Source organism: Pseudopipra pipra, chromosome 5, assembly GCF_036250125.1.
Source record: "Pseudopipra pipra isolate bDixPip1 chromosome 5, bDixPip1.hap1, whole genome shotgun sequence".
Taxonomy (NCBI): Eukaryota; Metazoa; Chordata; class Aves; order Passeriformes; family Pipridae; genus Pseudopipra; species Pseudopipra pipra.
Window position 1 is genome coordinate 63,421,262 of NC_087553.1, and position 19,200 is coordinate 63,440,461.

The 19,200-nt window shown below is 39.6% G+C and overlaps 1 protein-coding gene across 6 annotated transcripts in view; it reads right to left on the reverse strand.

The window, feature by feature from the left end:
• Window positions 1–19,200, reverse strand: part of GSAP (gamma-secretase activating protein) — a 46,646-nt gene that overhangs the window by 8,009 nt on the left and 19,437 nt on the right. For 3 of the 6 annotated variants that reach the window (XR_010430924.1, XM_064656409.1, XM_064656408.1), the window contains 14 exons: window positions 18,984–19,061; window positions 18,421–18,513; window positions 16,914–17,131; window positions 16,544–16,613; window positions 15,824–15,906; window positions 15,156–15,209; window positions 11,149–11,274; window positions 10,675–10,730; window positions 10,224–10,255; window positions 8,615–8,676; window positions 7,048–7,143; window positions 2,109–2,179; window positions 1,429–1,523; window positions 195–314 (listed from right to left, as the gene is read on the reverse strand). Coding sequence is in view for 5 of the 6 variants with exons in the window: in XM_064656409.1 (XP_064512479.1) it covers window positions 195–314; window positions 1,429–1,523; window positions 2,109–2,179; window positions 7,048–7,143; window positions 8,615–8,676; window positions 10,224–10,255; window positions 10,675–10,730; window positions 11,149–11,274; window positions 15,156–15,209; window positions 15,824–15,906; window positions 16,544–16,613; window positions 16,914–17,131; window positions 18,421–18,513; window positions 18,984–19,061 (1,254 nt within the window). In the remaining variant the exon portion in view is untranslated. The remainder of the gene's footprint in view (window positions 1–194; window positions 315–1,428; window positions 1,524–2,108; window positions 2,180–7,047; window positions 7,144–8,614; window positions 8,677–10,223; window positions 10,256–10,674; window positions 10,731–11,148; window positions 11,275–15,155; window positions 15,210–15,823; window positions 15,907–16,543; window positions 16,614–16,913; window positions 17,132–18,420; window positions 18,514–18,983; window positions 19,062–19,200) is intronic. The other 3 variants (XM_064656411.1, XM_064656410.1, XM_064656412.1) reach the window with 3 other exon arrangements.

Here is a 19,200-nt window from a genome sequence, read left to right on the forward strand (position 1 = left end):
ATGATAAGGCCAATCATGTAGTCTGAGCCCTTTCAGGTAGGCAACACCATCATCTACAGCCCTCACTGAAACAACACTCTAAGGACAGCTGAGTGTCCAGGGCAATAAATCCTGTGTCCAAGTTGAGTGGCTTGAAGGACAACACTCCCCATTAGCTGGCTGGTAACAAATGAAACACTTGATGCTCACTGTACCTTTCAGCAACTTCCTGACACACGTTTCTGTCAACTGCAAGACTCCAATATCAATGTAGTGCAGGAGGGTGTGCAGAGGGAGACAACGAACACCAAGACCCAAGTGCAGAGTGTGAAAACCTATGAAAGAGACAAACTTGTTTGGTACAATATAGGAGTTTTTTTCCTAAGTCTCTATTAAAGACTGGCATTACTCTAGCTAAAGCCATCACTCCCCTTAACTTCTGACTGTTTCTAGTTGGTGAAGAAATCAGTTTATCAAGACATTTAGTCTTATTTAGGCATCCTTTAAGTCCTCTCAAGTACAATCCCCCCAAAAAGAAAAAAGCCAAGGGGACTGAAAACAGTCATTAAAGTCATACAGAGTCACTAAACATCTCCAAGCTGTTGCCTCATATCTGAATTGTTCTATTAATTTGTCTTTTATATCTTTCTTTCGTCCTAATCAATCAAAACCTGAGGCCTCACCACCCTCCGTACATGGCTGCCACCCACACACTCCCACAGCTCTGTTAACACTTCAGTTTCTCATTAAACATCAGCCAGACAATGGTCTTGTTATCACATGACATAACTGCATGGCAGCATTTGTGCCCACATGGACTAAGGGACAACTAATACCAAAAACAGCTTCAAAGACTGAAGACAGATCAGGAAATACAAACTAGAGAGAGTCAATCAGAATCAGAAAGCATTAAGATGTTAAGAAGTCTTTCCCTAACAAAAATAAGCAAGTGCTTTGAAAAGACCATAAGTGATTACGAGTTGGTCTGGGAAATCAAATTCTACTATCGAGACCAACTTTTCTATCAAGGCTGGAGGTAATCCTTTCAGGATAAAACTGAAAAAATATTAGCAGGGCAACAGCATGAGAAAAAACACTCTTTTTGCTCCATGGTAGGAATTTTCCCCTTGTGGCTCTAGACACTGAACTCCAGTTTTCTAAAAACATATAGAAATGAAAGGAATCTAAATCTTAGTTCTAAGGTAAGATTGCACCCAAGCACTCCACTGGAAACCTCTGTTTTGTTGTCTCTGTTTCTAAAAACTATTTAGTTTTGCTTCATTTCACTTGCACATGTTTATCAAAGGCCTTCGCCTCTGTAACTGTCTTGACTAGATTTCAATACTGCCACAGCTAACTTGACACATCTTGCAACTAGTGCTCTCAGGGGAGGAATTTATAGCGTTGCTCTCCTCAGTTATGATTAAAACAGCAAAACATAGGACTTACCAGGAGGTAAAGGCATGCACATGCCATTTGCTGCTTCCAGAATCCGACTCATGATGTGGAACACCGCAAACTCTCCTGCACTTCCTCTTTCGTCACTGTAGTTAATGAAGTAGTAACATATTTAGAACCTGAGGTGCCCACACTCTGCTGGAGAGATGATCAATTTGCTGTACTACATGTGCACTAAATGCCTGCATTTGGGGTGAAGTGCCATGAGATGCTGCCTTGTTTACTGAGGTGTCTGTCACCCAACAGCACCAGCTGCCCAGTGCTGCCACAAAAAGTTGCTCTGGTGTCCCCACCTCCTCCCCCCACTGCTGCATGTTTACAAGTCTCTCAGCAGCACCTGGAATCAACAGCAACAGATGGAAGGGTGCTGGTATAAGGGACCTGGCTTTTGTAGGTGTTTAACACCCACCACCCAGCTTAGACCACTATAAACTCAGTAACTTTAAACTCCAGCTGTAGAAATGTTTGGTTAATATAATTTAAAACATTTAATATTTAAAATAATTTAGAGAGGGCCAGCAGGGTCATTAGGAACAATCGGTGACAGTTACATTGACATTCACAGCAGCATAAGCAGTGACTGTTCAAACCAGTGGTACTCTTGAAGATCAAAATCATTATGCCCATATTTTAAAAGGCAAGCTGAAAACTTTAACAAATGACTTGCTCACAAGCAGAAGACGCAGGAATGAAGCTGGTATCTCCTCCAAACTTCTTTCATTATTCGATGTATCAGATTCAGCTAAAACAACAAAGAAAAGACTGGATGTTTCCAGGAGCCTGTGTACAGCAGGCCCTTGCCCTTCATTCATTTCACACACCAGTTTATGTTAAAATCTTCTCATGGGACTCCTACTAAGTCTTCTTTTTTTTTTCCCCAGGGGCTCAAAATGTGAAGTTATTAAAATTTGAATTGTAACTGAATTGCAATATTCCAGAAGTTGAAAGTGCTTCCAGCTCATCAAAACATTGTCCAAGACATATAGCAACTTAACACATGGTGCTTCTCGGAGATAACTCATCTCATCATGCTCTTGCATCAAATTCTCAAAGATCTGTTTGCCACGGAAGCAAAAACTGCATGTCCAAGTGGCTGAGCATTTGTCAAGGGCTCAGCAAAAGTGGATGACATTGAAGACAGTGGAATCCTCAGTTTGCCAAGAAAAGTCTGCAGGAGGAATCTCAAACCTAGTTCTGGCAAGGAGGAAAGATGAGACAAGCAAATGCCTCCCCTACACTATTGAGTTTCCTTTCTGTCCATAGTGAAATAAAACAATCCCTTGGCCCATATTGTTGCTTCTTTGTGCTCCCGAACTGACCTCCACTACAGTCAGTCAGCACACCAAAGCCACAAGCCCTGTTCTCACACTTGGGCCATCTCAGCTTCTGCAGCTGAAAGAGAAACCACATACAAAGAGTTGAAATAACTTCTTCACGGCTGTCATGTGTAACCACTTCCATATCTCAGTAACACAACTGAGACACTTCCTCTGTGCCTTTTATCTCTGGCCCTCAAAGCACAGCAATCAATCACTCCCAGGAAGCAAAACTGACCCCTGTTCTGCAAAGAGGTGTCACGAGAAGTTACAAACCCTTTTCCCTGCTCCAGATGGCCAGAATCCAGGAATCAATTTTTCCCCCTTCTCTTTTCCCCTCATTGACTTTGCCTTCTTCAATGTCTAACTTGTCACAGGCTCTGAGCAAGAGGGAAACAGGACATACAGGAGACGTTCACATGCAAAGGCCAGAACTGGAATATTGGTCTTCAGTACTGCTCCTGAGTGTTCCTCTGTACCTTGGCCAGAAAGCTCTACAAGACAGCATCTTGTCCCTCCACCACTTGAGCCAGGCTTGCACAGCTACCTGATGCAAAATAACTACCTAATATTTTCCATCTCTACACTTACTAGATGCAGTGGAAAGATCCAGTTTAATCTTTCTGGAGTATAGCAAGTTTTCCAGGAAATGAGTGATTTCCAGTTTTCAGACAAGGGTCAAAAGAACTGCATCTGCTGTTGGAATGACTTTCACCCCTGGCCAGCACACAGGGTGCAGCTAAGGCCTCTGCATCATGAGCTGCAGCTGGAACTGAAGATAAGTGTTGAAGTGAAGGGAGGGTTCTTTCAAGCTCCAAAATCACCACTTGCTATTTGTGCAAAAAAAATGGTTTTCAGGAGTGATACTCCAGAATGAATATTTTTTTGCTTAATACCATAGCACACTGTACAGCTTTTGCTGAGTATAGAAAGCTAACAGCTTCTTAAGTCATAGCCAACCTCACTATCACAACATACTTGAATCTTAAATACATGCATGCTTGTGGCGTGATACCTCCACCAACAGCATGACTCACTTTGGAGATCAATGTCTACCACAGACATTGCAGAAAACACATACAGAAAGAGAAGTCATGTCTCAGACTTTTTTGCAGAATATAATACACAGGATAATGTGCATGAGAGAAAGCAAACATTATCTGTTTGATAGAGGGAGCACAGACAGTTTCCTGTCCAAGGTTAGCAGAGGTTCTCTGGGGGAACCAAGTTAAGAGCTACACCCATACCAGGCAAGGCCATTTTTCATTGAGTAACAAGGATACATAATACAAAGTTTTTTGGAGCAAGTACCAGAAGACATCTCCCTTGGAGTGCTCTAAACTAATGAGAGAACACATGACCAACAGTGAGACTGCATGCAGGAGGGTCTAGGCTGACAGTGCTGTCCTTGCTGCCTTGAAACATCTGCATTTCCAGGCAATGCTGCCTGGAACGAGGAGAGTGAAGTTCCACTAAAGTAATTAGGAACCATAAGTTCTCATCTCCTGTGGCTGTTTCTATGGCAAAGACATGGGAGCGGCCAAAGAAAAGAATCAGGAGCAAAGGAATCATGAGCAAAGGAGAAAAGGGAGTGAGACAAGGTCTTGCTCTCTTCCAGATCCCCTCCTGCACAGAGGATATGACAACTTCTGAGGAAACTCAAATCCAAATGGTGTCTGTCTTCTATTCCTCTGCAGCTGAGCCCACATCAGAAGGAAATGGCCACAGACATCAGAGGAAAAGGTGCAGCTACTGCAGTGACTTGCAGAGCAAGTGTATTCAGGTCTGCCTCTTTTCTGGGCTGCCTGTTCACCCTGCCTCCCCTTCCGCTTGCTGTCAGTTCTTCTGTCACGCTGCTTCTGGAAGTTATTTCTCCCCTTTCCTGCCTCACTGAAATGAAAAGAGTGAAAGAAACAGATATGCAGTAAAGCTAAGATAAAGTAATTGCAGGGGAGAGAGAGACTATGGACACACAAAAAACTACTGCAGGCGTGGTGGCATGTGGACTGGGAACCAGGCACACTCTGGCAAAGAAGGAGTTCCCACCAACACACGCCATTCACGCTTCCCCATGTTACTTCTCTGTATACAAGTACACCCAGTTCTCTGACAGCAATCAGCCCTTGTCTGTTGTTTCATGAGAAACTGTCAATGCTCCCAGGTCTTGGCTACTCTGACTTCAGCTGCAATGGATTTACACAGTGACTACACACCCCAGAGCCCTATTCTCAGCCACTCCTGGGTTCCTGAACATAATAAAAAATTATTTTATGATGGCAAACAGACAAGCAAATAATTTCAAATCTCTTCTGTTTCACTAGTTTCAATAGCTCAGCTACATGCTGCTGATGCTACAATTAACTGTTGGAAGACTCAAACAAATTCCCCTGAAGAATTCCAACACTAAGGATATAGAAAGGTTTAAGATGTAAGAGTTTCTGATTAAGATGAGGGGAAACTCACATCTAATAATGACATAATTTTAAAGTTTTCCAAGCAGTACCTAACATGCACCAGCCAGAGGGCAGAAGCAACTTTTAGAGACACATTATTATAGAATCACAGAATATTCTAAGTTGAAAGAGACCCACAAGGATCATCAAGTCCAACTCTTAAGTGAATGGTCCTTACAGAGATCAAACCCATGACCTCAGTGCTATTATCACCATGCTCTAACCAGCTGAGCTAACCTCAGGGTTATCTTTGTTTATAGTAGCTTTTCTAAGAATAAGCCTGTCAACTGACTGGAGAGAATTCTTACTGTTAGTGACATTAAAAAAAATTAATCTTGAGAGTTCACTAATGGGGAGGGCTGAGGTTTATTTTGCAAGATTTAGTCTACAATAATTTAGTCTTGCAGATCAAGGTTGTATGGGTGTTTTCATATTTTTTATCTTAAGTTTTTAATAAAAGTGAACAAACTATTACTAGAAATTGAAGGAAAGGAGAACAAGCATTCCACTTATGCTTTTTCACCACCATTTTCAGGTACAAAGCTTTGGTTCCTGTTGTACTGTTCCTATTTTAATCAGCCACTAGTTTTATCTTCTTTTCTACACAGATGCAGAAAAGCCTGCCAGTTACCAGTGAAATAACTTGTCAAGCTATAAAGTGAGGCCTGAAAAGTCAGTAATGGCAGTGAAGCTGCAGCAGTTCAGAGAATGTTGTAAGGTTGACAGCACAGCTGACTTGCGCAGGACTTCTGAAGAGATGCAGGCGTCAGCAGCCTCAAGAAAGTTTCTCAAGGTTTCCATTCCCAGAAAACACCACTGTGGGGAGTTTCTACTGAACCCTGTGGTAGGGCTTGCACAAAGAACAGGATTTAGTAGTTGCCACACAAGCTTTTGTGAACTGCGTTCTGTGCTTAAAGGACATGACGCTGAGACAAACAAAGACAGGTACAATAATTTCTGTGCACAACAGTCACAGTTTTCAGAGCTCTTTTTTTTTTTTAAAGTTTCTCTTAAGAGGAGGAAAGACTGAAAAATTTTCACCGTAGTTTACACAGATCTCTGAATGCAAAACTCTGTCTCCTGTCACACAAAAAAAGCCCAACGAAGGCAGTATGTAGGAGCGGTGATGCTTTACCCATGTGTCATATTGCAGTGAAATATGATTATAATTAATTATATAATAATTAATTATATATTAATATTATTTATATATAATTATATATGTAATTAATATATACTACATAATATATATTATTTAATATATCATATATATTATAATAATATGTTATTTATTATTTAATATAATATATTATTTATAATATATATTTATATATTATATATATTTATATATATAATTTATATATAATTTAGATATATTTATATATAATTAAATAAATATATTACTATTATTTATTAATAAAAATTAATAAATAATATTAATCAATTTTAAAATTAATTTGTATTTCCTCTGGTGGCACCTCTATTATTCAGAACTTGCAGCAATGTTTTCTAAAGGCAACTAAATGGATCTAACGATCATTCTTTGAACTTATCAGTTACCATTTTCATTTTTGTGAGTAGAGCATATTTGTACAAGCTGTAAAGAGAACAGTTTCTTCTGTATTCTGAGTGACCAGTATAACTCTTTTAAAAATACTTAAATATAATTAATTTCCTTTATCAATACATACAATATTAAACTGAAAAATATGTTTAAATATCTTAAAAACAACCTCATCCCATCAAATATATACATATATATACAAATCCTACATACCCAAGGATCTACCATCCAACTAGTGCATGCTTACTCAAAACAGTGACTATGAAATCCAACTAACCAGGTTTGCAACGTAATCCAAAACTATCTGGTCAATCTTCTTTTTTCCTACATACTGTAGATGTCTCATAAGGTGATCCTTTAGCTGAGCAACCATCTAGGAAAAAAAAAACAAACCCAACAATTCAGTGTCCTTGAGCATCTTCAAAGAGATACAAAAGCTGCAGCAGGTGCAGGGCCAGATCAATAGGCACTGGCTCAACAAAATGTTTCTGCATTATGAAACTCCAGTTCAGAGTGAGATCCCAAGCTACAATCCAGTCTTGCTAAATTCAACAGCAGATGTGAATATTCAAGAAGGCAAATTCAGCAAATGAGTGCTAAGTTGAACTTCCAGTGACATCGAAGAGAAAAAGTTCTTACATCTCTCTGTGTCAAGCCAAGTGAATGGGGAGAAAGAAGGATTTAAATATGAGCGCTGAGTCCTGAGAATCTAAGTATTACATAAAATCTCTCAGAGAAAACTAGCTCAAGTACAGTTTGTAGCAGTAGCCAAGAACCTGAGAACCAGAGTGATTAATAGCAATTTCAGGTTAAACATTAATTGTAAAGTCTTTAAAATTGAGTGTTTGTTATCACACAGTCCATGCCACTCCCTACCCTCTCCTTTCTGAAATACTCACTGACCTTGCATGGCTTCAGATTGCAACTCAAATCCATGCTGGCTCTTGGCTGAGAATTACTAAACAGCATGATTTGTTTCAAAGCTCAGAGTAAAACTGGAGCAAATAAAAATCTCTGTCTCAAGGAATTTACATGTAGATTTATCTCAAATGTGTCAAGATAGCAACACAGGTATGAGGAAGGCATAGACAAAGGACAGCAGTGACCTGCTTTTTGGATCTGTCTGAATAAACAGTGGGGAAGGAATGCAGAGAAGCTTCAGAGAATGAGAGGGAAGACTTGGAAACAAGGTGACAAGACTGAAAAAGAAGGAAAAATTGCCTCAGAGGTGAACAGATAGGACAGTGTTGATATGCTCTTCACAGATGCACTGCTGAGACTTTCCAGTGCATGCCAAAGAATTTCCTTTGGGTTTAACTGTAAGAGAAAAAGACATAACTAAAGATGTGTATTTAGACAGAGGAAGGACAGATAGGAGTTTGAGACAGGATATATTACCCATAAGCACATAAATGGTAGATCATTTAGAGAGGTCACTGCTGAAAACAGCGCAGTGAGGTAGAAAGAAAAGGAGACAGTAAAAAAAAGCTGTTAAATTGAGGAGCAAGAAGATCTGCAATCTTCAATGTTTTAAAGATGTAAAATAGTCCAAAAAGAACTGACAGATTAAGATGAACTCCAGGAAGACAGAATAACAGTTTCTAGCTGAAGTTGTAATCGGAAAAAACATTTTGACAAATCAACTTTCAATTGCTGTTATTCCCCTATGCCTTATGATGACCTTTAAGATGGTATCCTGACTATGAACTCTAAAACTTAGGAACTATGTTTTCCCCATAGCTACTCTCGGTGAGACTGAGCTCAGCACTGGAACTTGGAGGCTCACTTTCAGTATATTTGTGGAGGTTGTGCGTCCCCTAGTGCACACTGACAAAAGCACATACCAGTCCCATTAGTAATTGCTGCTGATAATCCTCCTCTTCAAAGAGAGGTACGAGCCTCGCCTCTGAAATAAACAGAGCAAGAATCATTCAAGGACATGACACTGCAGAAATACCACGAAACTTCAACCAGCTTCAAAAGCACTTAGGAACACACTTAGAAACAACCAGAAGTTGTGGTTTGATCTACTCTTCTACAGAACTAAGATAGTGAAGAATTATGGACTGCATAACAGAACTGAGAAATGGAAAATCACCCTTTATCTGCTATCTTCTTCCTCTTTCCTTTGATATTTAAGACTTGTCACAGTGTGGTGACTCAAGAAAGCAAAGAGACACAGAGAACCTTCTGGTAACACCAGTGCAAGTGCATGTGCTATTTAGATCTCGTCATTTACAAACAAACAAGCTAAAACAGCTGCATGGGTCTTCCAAGGAAATGGCTAGACAGGAAGGAAATACTCCAGGGAATCACCTCCCACTTTCCTGGTTCTCTCCCATGGTGTGGCTCCTGTTACTCAGATTTGCAGACCATTACGAAAAGAACATAACTTTCTAACTAAATGGAAGGAGCTTATAGTATCTACTAAAATTAATAACCTGTATTTCCTAATCAGTGTTTCCCATCTAGGAGCAGTAAAGGAAGAAAAACAATCTCCTATTTCATCATGTAGCATAAAACCAAGTCAACATTTTACAAAACCAAGCGCCAATTTTTTACAAATTTTTAGCTATTTTTGCTCACATTGAAATATAATTACTTCAACATTTAGCAGTACAAAGATCTGTGCTGCTTGATTTTAAGGGACTTGAGGACAAATCTACAGGGAAGACACGCTACATTGATGCTTGTTACTGGCTGGCAGCTATTTAAAAATTCTCTATTAACAGTTAAACATCTGACTGCTTCATCAATCACCACCTTTGAAAGCATGAAGCTGAGGCTCACTAAGTTGATATAAGGCCCCTTAAAGTCAGAGACCACTGCAATAACTAGCAGAGGCACAGATGACTGGTGTTAGGGGCTAGAAATGAGTGCACTGAAAATTCATGGTAATAAAAGGTGAGAGCACCACTTAGATTAGCATCATTTCACAGCACACAGTGGCAGGGCACACAGAAGGCACTGATGTGTGAAGAGCAGGAACACAATTCACTACTAAATTCAGTTTTAATTATTTGTGACAAGAACTGAACATCACAAAATCTCCAGTGCTCCTGGCCTAGGGAAACTGATTACATCTGCCTTCTCCACACCATGATTTTTCACCAGCTCCAATCTCCTGCACAAGTTCTGATTGTTGCAAAGGCAGCTGTAAGCAGACAAAAACTCAACAGTAACATGGTGTCATTGAAGAAGAAAATCCTTAGGCAGGCAAAGTTCTACTGCTTATATTGTTAGATCCAATATGAAGTAGGAACTTTATCTTCAAGCATTTCCTAGTCAGTACAGGAAAGTTTTCTTCCAGTTTAATAACTGCTTATCTTAATTCCTCAGACTCTTCTGTGCTGAAAACACACACAGCAATTTATTTTTAGCAAACAACGGCTAGATGGAAATACTAAAATAAACCTTACAGCTAAGGCCTACATTGAGACAAGTTTTACTTACCAGAGTCCCAAGTGTCCAGATGAGAAAGCACCCTGGGGTTTGAAACAAAAATCAGTGTGCTTCATATGCAATACTCTACAGGATTTCATAAGGTCATAAAAACACTTTAATGAATCTTTGATCTTTCAAAGATAGCTAAAGAAATATGAGGACAGTACTCGTGACTACATTTAGTAAAAATATTAAATAGCATTAAAAAAACCCTATATGTCTAGGTTTCATAAGAATAACTCTTCATATCTCTCATAAATTCCCCAGCTCTAGAAGCCTGTGTGTACTTCAGATCATCCCATGGTGATTACAAGGACTCCAATAATTGATTTTCCCCTGAATAATCTTCCTTAAAGCTATCTAATCAGATATCTAACTAACCAATGAAATTACTCACTAAATCCTCCAATATTCTTGCACAAAGTAAGAAAGCATAAATACAATAGAAACCAGTACATACTTTTTGGCATTTTCAAAAATATTCCTCAAATATGCTGTGGTTCTTCTCTCTTCTCTCTGGTTTGTAAACAAACAAAAATCCACAAATGCACAAAGCAGAAGACCAATTAAAATACTCCCTGACAGAATGCAGATGAGAAATGAAGCTGTTTTTCCCTTTGAATGGGAATAATGCACAGTGGGACTTCAACCCACCTTCCAACTATCCATGCTCATAGGGACTCACACACATCTAACCCACACAACAATATAGTGCAAGCTCTGCTTTTGTTTAATTTCTTGCATTATTTTTAGAGAGTCAAACTTACACGCTTAACTTCACCTTAAGTGAAATGACTGCAAGTCTTTGCACTTCTCCTAATCAGATTACAATTTCTTTATCTTCAAAATAAAAAAGACAACTTGTCCATGCTTGGCTTTAAAACACCCACTTCAGAGGCAGCACTGGAGGCTGTTTCAGGGCACGTGCACTCACCTCTTCTGAAAGGTTACGCCATTCCCTCCTGAGCACGTTATTGTGGTAGTGCAACTGTGGCTCTGCATACTTCACACTCTCCAAGTTTGAGTTGAGTTTCTCCCAGAAGCCTTTGGAGTTTTGGAACTGCAAAGTAGTGCAGGGAAAGCATGAATACAGGCTGCACTGTTAAAGAAATACCTCATCACCCTCTCACTAAGTGACTGCAAAGACATGTGATTAATGTACCTTCAGAACAATCTAGGTGAAAAAAGTTAAACCAAAGCAGCTAAAATCATTTCTCTTGATTTCATGGCAAGAGTAGCACTTACTTAAACTTGAGGTCAAGACTTGGTGCCTGTAGTGTAGGTACTTTGCCACCTCAGTATCCTTTTAAGTCACTGGGAAGAAATGAATACTTCTCTATCATAATTCATCTGACCCATTTCACAACTTTGGGATGAGAAGAACTGCACCACAGACTACACTGGCCATATTGTCTAGACTTCCTCTGACTGTAAAAGGAGCCTCAGGCAACTAATATAGATGTAAATGTTTACATTTGGTCAAATAAATCCCATTCTGGGTTTCTGGTAGTTCCAAATAGAGGAATATCACCATGGCCCCGACAGCTGCCACTATTTTCAATCTGTATTAACATTTAGATTACAAACATCCATTTACCAACCTCAAAATCAGTGCCTCATCCCAGAAAAGAAACAAAATCCAAACATTCCCATATCAATTCTAAAACATTTGACTTTAATGCTAAAATTAATTTAAACTCAGCTGTGAACAGACAGGAGGAAAAAACCCAAACAAAACCACACTGGTTTCCTGAGCTAGTTCTTGGACTGGGTATAAAGATTTGAAGCTGTTGTTTATAAATGTGGGGAGATGTGATCATGGCTGAGGAAGAGAAGAGATTAAGGCAAATCTTTTTGGCAGTTTTAAAAAAACAAGAGATGGTACGAGCTGTTCTTGCCCCTCTTAATATACATTACCTCCAAATACAGACACTACAGTAGTGACATTTGAATAAAGACAAGTTTGAGTTCACAGGATTTCTCCATCTTGCATTAACATGTTGGATTTTGCTCTCTCCCCTCTACTTTTCTACAATGACAATAACTTTAAAAGAAAACCTCAGAAGGAAGAAACCACTTCCTACTATAAACTACAATTTGTCAAGGAAAATAAATTTCAAAGACTCAATCCTGCCAGCCACCTTCCTCTTGCTGCCAGTGTCTATTGTCACTTTATTATTGTAGCTGCAGCAGAGAAAAATAAATCTCGGGTTTTGCTTCATGTTAGTTATCTTTAGCAGCTGCAAACTAGGAGTGCATATGGCACCATATGTTCCCCCTGTTGGAGCTGACTTATGAGATCTACACTCTTACAATCTTACGAGATTCTACTACTGCAGGATGTTGCCTAAATGTTACAAATATGAAACCTGAGAAATACAGCAAAAGAGTATCATCTAGTGACCGATCCATGCAACTGCGGCAGCACCACCACTGCAAAACTGTGTTCAGGCTATACCGAACTTCGTTTGATATGTGGTGGTGAGAAGCAAGCAGCAATTTTCTTTCATGTACTAAATCTGTAACAGGAAGTGGTAGACTTCAGTGGTGTCTGCTTTTAATTCTGAAAACCTGCATTGCATTAGATCTAATTAAAAAGTCAAAAGTTTAAAATAAAGGATTTTTTTAATTATAGTTGTTTCTTAAGGATCATCAGGGCTTCCTCTGCTTAGGTGTTTATTTTGCAGACATTTCTAGAGTCAAGAATACATATCCAAGCATGAACACCTAGAAGATGTTGCATTGCCAGAAGCCAAAGCAAGGCCTTACCAGGTTGCAATCCATGAAAAGCTCCCATGAAGCCTTTCATAAGTAGTGGATTTTAAACTGAAGATAGAGAGCTCTCTGCTCTACCCCTTTGAAAAGATGTAGGGGAACAATTACCTCCAAGAGGCCCATGTCCTCTCTGGACTGTAGTGCTGTATCTCCCCAGCAGTGACAGTATTCAGAGAGCTGTGTAACAAACTGTGCAGCTGCACAGGCAGCTACTCCTTAAAACATCACTCTGTGCCCCAGTGGCTCAGGGCAGCATGCAGGAGAGGTTGTCTCTTCCTGTGCTCTGACAACTTCTCTCACTATCCATTCTCACTCTTCTCCTGGACCTCCTATTTTATTTTCTTCCCTTCTTCCTCCTGCCCCTTTCCTCTCCCTTTCTGATCAAGTCTGTTTGCACCCCTTCAAGTTTGTTTTTTGTTTAAAAAGGGAGGGGTGGCATCGGACATTATTGCAATCCTTCTGTAAAGCTTTTTGACAATTGGACTGACTGTTCCCCCTTTCTCCCAGACTCTCTCAATATATCTTGCTGAACAGGAATTTAGTGATAAAAACACAACTGATATCCAAATAGCTCAATCTTTTTGTGAATATGGACATAGCCCTCCCAAAGGCTCTCAACAACTCATAGGCTCAAGAACTCCAGAAAACCTTCTCAAAGTAACAATTCACCATTCTGTCCGTGAAATGCCATAAAATCTCTGCAGAAGAAATACTACTTGTAGGACCAGATCTTTCACCAGGGTCTGACTCCTGATGCCAACAACATGCACCAACTGAAACACCAACAGACCACTTGAACTTGAGCCATGGTGGGTTTGTGACACTGAAGTGGTACAAAGCAGTCAGAGCACTAAACCTTACCCCGTGTATTACCATCTTTGTCCTCATGCAAGAGTCAGAACAAATGCAGTCAAAAGTAGCAGGAAATATTTGTCATTAGTTCAACTCTGACCTTTTCAATCTGTTTAGGTTTCAGACAGAAATAGGAAATGAGTTCCACAATCAGGAAGTATAGCTGCTAAAGGCATGTGCCCCCAGGGGCTTGAGGTTCAATCTCAGACAAATTAAAGGCTTGCTAACTTTGACCTCAATGAGTTACACGGATTATCTAGCAACAAATTTTCTCAAGATCTGATTTTCCCAGGTGTCTCAGCTCTCAGGGCAACCTTCCCAAGCAAAGCATGTGAAGCCTGATTCCCTGACAGGAACCAGGAACCCTACAAATTTGTGCAGCACGGCTGTAATGCACTGCTGCAAAGTGAGGAAGCAGTGGAATATTTCACTGACTTTTAAAACATTTTGTGAAGAGTGAAGCTTTATGACTAATTATAAGCACTGGGAAAGAAACAGATTCTCACCTCTTCAAAGATGGAACAAATACTGTCATGTATGCAGAGCCTAATCTCATGTGTTGCTGGTACTGTTGTGTCTAAACTCTTAACTCTTCCCATAGGTCTCCACAACAAACTGCTTATTAAAATCCTCTTTCAGATTTTGTACAAGAATACTTAGAAAAATTTTAAGTTGCCTCTCTAAACTGGAGCTGAGGGAGTGGAACAGGAAGACAGGAAGAATCATTCATCTTGTTTTCAACAAAAAGTACAATTTCCTACCCAAACAGTGTGTGCTCTCCCTATCCAGCTCACTGCCCTTTCCAGGCTGTGCAGGAATTTGTCTAGATTTAGTAGCCAAAGTCCTGACATCAGTGCAACCACAGGATGCTCCAGACAAAAGAAAGTGAGAGGGTCACAAACCATTCATACCAATGGTAGCACAATGAAATGTCCCTTAAAGTGGGCATATGTAGACATACAGAGAAATCCTATGTGCCTGTTAGGCCCATGTCAACTCTTCCTTCAGCTACCAAAGTCACAAAATGAAGTGGTATCAATCAGATCTAACAAGAATTAATTTTTGGAGAATCCTCCCTGTTGAATAGAAGTGTCTTCAGAAAGGGAATTCAAAATACATCTTTGAGCTAGCAAGCATCAGTCTGAATAACTGATAAATGCATAAATAATTTCAAACAGGGCAATTTTCTGTTCACGCCTATTTTTGGATAGGGCTTCAGGGACACTGCTTCATTAGTATTTAGCATACCCCTCTCCCACAAAAAAAGCAGCTCCTAATCTGCAAATACAAATGTTGTTTTATACTGGAACTTACCTCTAACACAGGTAGGGAAATAATGTCTGTTGCACATATTACTCCAGGCACAACCTAGAAATACAGACAAATTATTTATAGTCTTATAATTTAGCATAGAATGTGGGCTTGTTTGGGATCTAGATGAATCTCCACTATCCATTTCCTCTGTGAAAGTAGCTAGCTAGCCAAAACCATACCCTCAATTTAAAAAAGACAACATATTAGAATAGTGTCTGATAAGAGAAATTAAAATATGCTATTTGCTCTAACTGTAAAGTCTTGCCTGAAGTTATTTTACTTCTGCAAGCTTACTAGCAAATCTTAACTCTATTGATACTGTTTGTCTTGGAAATAACTGCATGATTTTGCTGTTAAATGTATTCTGTATTCATTATAAACCTCATATGATAAAGAATAAATTAATACTTCATTATGAAAACTGAGATATTTAATCATCCATTTGATTATAGTAGCTGTTCTTGTTTTATAAATGATTTTGTTGCAAAAAATCTTATTTATGGAAAGCACCACAAAGGGTAAGACTTGGCAAACTAAAACAGGCATAAAGCAGAGATACTGATTTAGAGCATATCTATGAAAAGGTAAGACACACAAGTTAAAAGCTGTATTAAAGGAGAAAAAATAGACCCTCTATCTATCAATTAAAGCACCAGCTGTTATCTTACCCCAATCCAGTCAAGCAATGATGTGTAGGGCAAAAGTTTATCCAGGTTTTGAGTTTCTGGACACATTCTGCAGTACAGGGAGGCTGAATGCAATGTAAAAACACTTATAAGGGCAAGATTGTATAAACTATCAGTTAACAAGAGTAGGCTTCATAGTTCATTGTCTGACACTTTTTTTTGGGACAAATCCTGCTGCTGCCTCTGAAACAGCTTCCTCCATGGTGGAACTGGTCCCATTCTGTGCACAAAAGGAGGAAGAGAAGTCCAGATGGCTGCAGGGCTGGGTCAGCTGCTTGGCTACAGCTCAGCACTGCAGGGGTCCTTTGAAGAAAGACTATGCCCTGGCTAGACTGAGGAATCACCTACTAGAAGAGAATATCATGATATGCCAAATCCTTATGAAAAATGGCTTGGGCTAGGCTAGAGGAGATTTGTTACTCAGCTCCAATCTCCGGAGAACTAAAATAATGATAAATCCATTTGTCCCATTAGAGAGAAGAAGAATGCATTTGAAAAGTTTTACTGCCAATCTGATTTTGAGATATCTGTATGTCTTCTGAACTACTGATGATGTCTCTTAACACCATAAAATGCAGGTCAGTTAACATAAATCATAACCAAAAAGTTTGGAAATAAGAGAGTTTGTAACATCGTGGCTTCTTCTTCAGTGACAACTAGAGTGTGCAGGAAAACTCAGGACACAGGAAAAGAAATACCTACCGACGATAAATTCCTGAATGGGGTCAAAAGAATGACATGTCGACAGGTTCTCAGAAATCCACCGAATAATCTGTCAGAATGAGAACAGGGAGTTTGTCCCAGCTCTCTGTTTGAGAATAGTTATAAAAGACTAAAGAACTTTGGTTTTGGTAGTAACACTTGGCATAAGTAGTGATGCAGATACAAATGTTTTCAGGACAGCCTAGACCAATAAAGGGGTTTAGGGCAGCCCAGCTGATGAGCCTCCTGGCACTGCCAAAAGGTCCATGTGAATCAGGACCTTTTGTTGTCTGATATCATTTATGCCCTGACCCTGCTTCATGTAACCATCAGTCACTGAAAACAAAATCAGAGGAAGCTCCTTTCCCACCTGCATTTCCAAATCTTCTGTGTGTTGGAAGTAGAGCAGAGCACAATGTAGAGCTGCCAATCTCTCACTGTCTTGTTTGCTCTTCTGTAGGAGCTGCAGCAAGGTGCTGTCACTGATGCTTACAGCATACAGACTCCCTGCTTCGCAATCCAAAATTGTTGACACGAGTGGGGATCGGATGGGATAATTTTGTAACGTGTCAATTCTTGCATCCTCACCTGAAGGACATTGGTTTTCACAACAAAAAGAAGTAAGAACATAAAATTCAGCTGCTACCAGTATTTCTCTTAAGACTCCTAGGTCTCCAGCAGTAAGAAACAGTCTGCCTCTTGCACTAGCTGCCCTGGTATTTTTATGCTCAAGAGGAGGAGGATTGGTGCTGGCTGGATACAGGAAGTAGATAAGGAGCACAGCCCGTACTCAGTTCTCTCCTTCCCTATTGCTGACACAGAGAAGGTGCACAGATTCAAGGCTCACAGTGCTGTCTTGAGGCAAAGCAGAGTACATGTGCTAGAACAGAGAAGGGCACAAGGCCAGTAGTACAAGTTCAACACGAGAATTAGCACCTATTGGTATTGTTGGTACAGTTCAGAACTGCTCACATGCAGAATCATGATACAAACTTGTACTCTTGGATCTCTTGCCATCAATCACAGTGGCCACAACAGGAAGGTTCTGCTCTGTGATTACTCACTGAAGCATCAGACCAAAACCACTTTATTTATGCTAGTACTAAGGTTCACCACCATGGTACTGTACAGGTACCATATTTCAGACCCTTTGCATCAGAGGGATCAGGCCCACCATACAACAGTGATGCTTCCCACTCATTTTAAGCAGAACAGTACATCATTATCCATATAAAGCAGGTATTAGCTTCCTGTGATGCTGCCCCTGCACCAGTTTCCACAATCTCCTTCACCCAATCAGAACAACAGATTTCTGTTTTCAAACAGAGGCACCCCACTTCCAAAAATAAACCACTTCCCACAAGGACATGTTTGTTGGAAATGGAATAACATGCCTCTCAGATGAGACTCTAAATTTAATTGCATCAGCCTGATCAGGTGAAGGAAACACAGATTTCCTCTCTCCACACCCTCCAAACACACACATTTAGAGCAACTCAATTGCAGGAAGGAAATGTAAAATCAAATTTACATCTCCATGTGAAATTTGAGAACAGTGGAGGACCAAGAACCATGTGCAAAGATGGGGGAAGGGAAACCATGAAACCAAGGCAGAGAATTTCAAATTCAGTGAAAGGTCTTCTTTCATTTCAGAACAAGTTAGAAATATGTAATACATGAAGTATGAAATGTCACTTCATCTTTTCTTTCTAAAATAGAAAGTGGCAAAAATGCCATTCTTATTTTTTCAGTACCTCTCTTTCTTCAGAACACTGTGCAATAAAGGAAACTTTGAGAAATACAACTTTCACGTAAAGAGATTTGATCGAATTTCCACAACAACAATAAAATTATTTCAAGCAGCAGTCTTACTATACCTGTCAGAAATAAACTATGGCACAGCAGGTCAGGATGTTGAATATTCAGGAGGTGCAGGAACTGGCCAGGCAAATAAGCAGCCACGTAATAGTCTATTTAAAGAAACAACAGTGGTCAATTTAGCACTTGATCCCTTATTTGCTTTAAGAGGCTGTTTCATATGATTCTCAATTTGGCCCAGTTCTCTGTGTTGGAATTGATTATATCTAGGAAGTATAAAAAGGAGTTAATTAAAAGCTGCTGTTGTATTAACACAGGAAACACTAGTGGTACATTTGAGTTTCCAGGGAAGGATTCAAGAGACTTGAGACACTCAAGAACTCAGCAGCTGATGTCCAGAGCAGATTCTGAGGCAATTTCAGAGGAAGCTGCTTACTAATAGTGAGGTGTTGCAATATCTAATGCCAAATATAGAAGTTAAGCAGAAAAAAAGCAGCAAAATAACATAACTACTTAAAGTCAAGAAAAAAAATCCTTTCCTTCTAGAGAAGGGTTAGTGATTTGTCTCACTACTAGGGACAGAGAATGGCAATCACACAGGGAAGTAACCCAAGTAACCTACCAAGATTCATAAAAGCTACTTCCTTCAATTGATGAGATTCTGTCCTTTCTAGAGAAACTGTAAAAGTTTTGTTGTAACCTGGGGAAAAATAATAATACTTTAAAAAACTCCGAACAATAAACACCATTTGTTCCAACCCAACTTTATAGCCAGAAACTTCATCAGTGCCGATGCACCCAAACAGGGATATTTTAGACTGTTTTATGAGGTTGTCCGC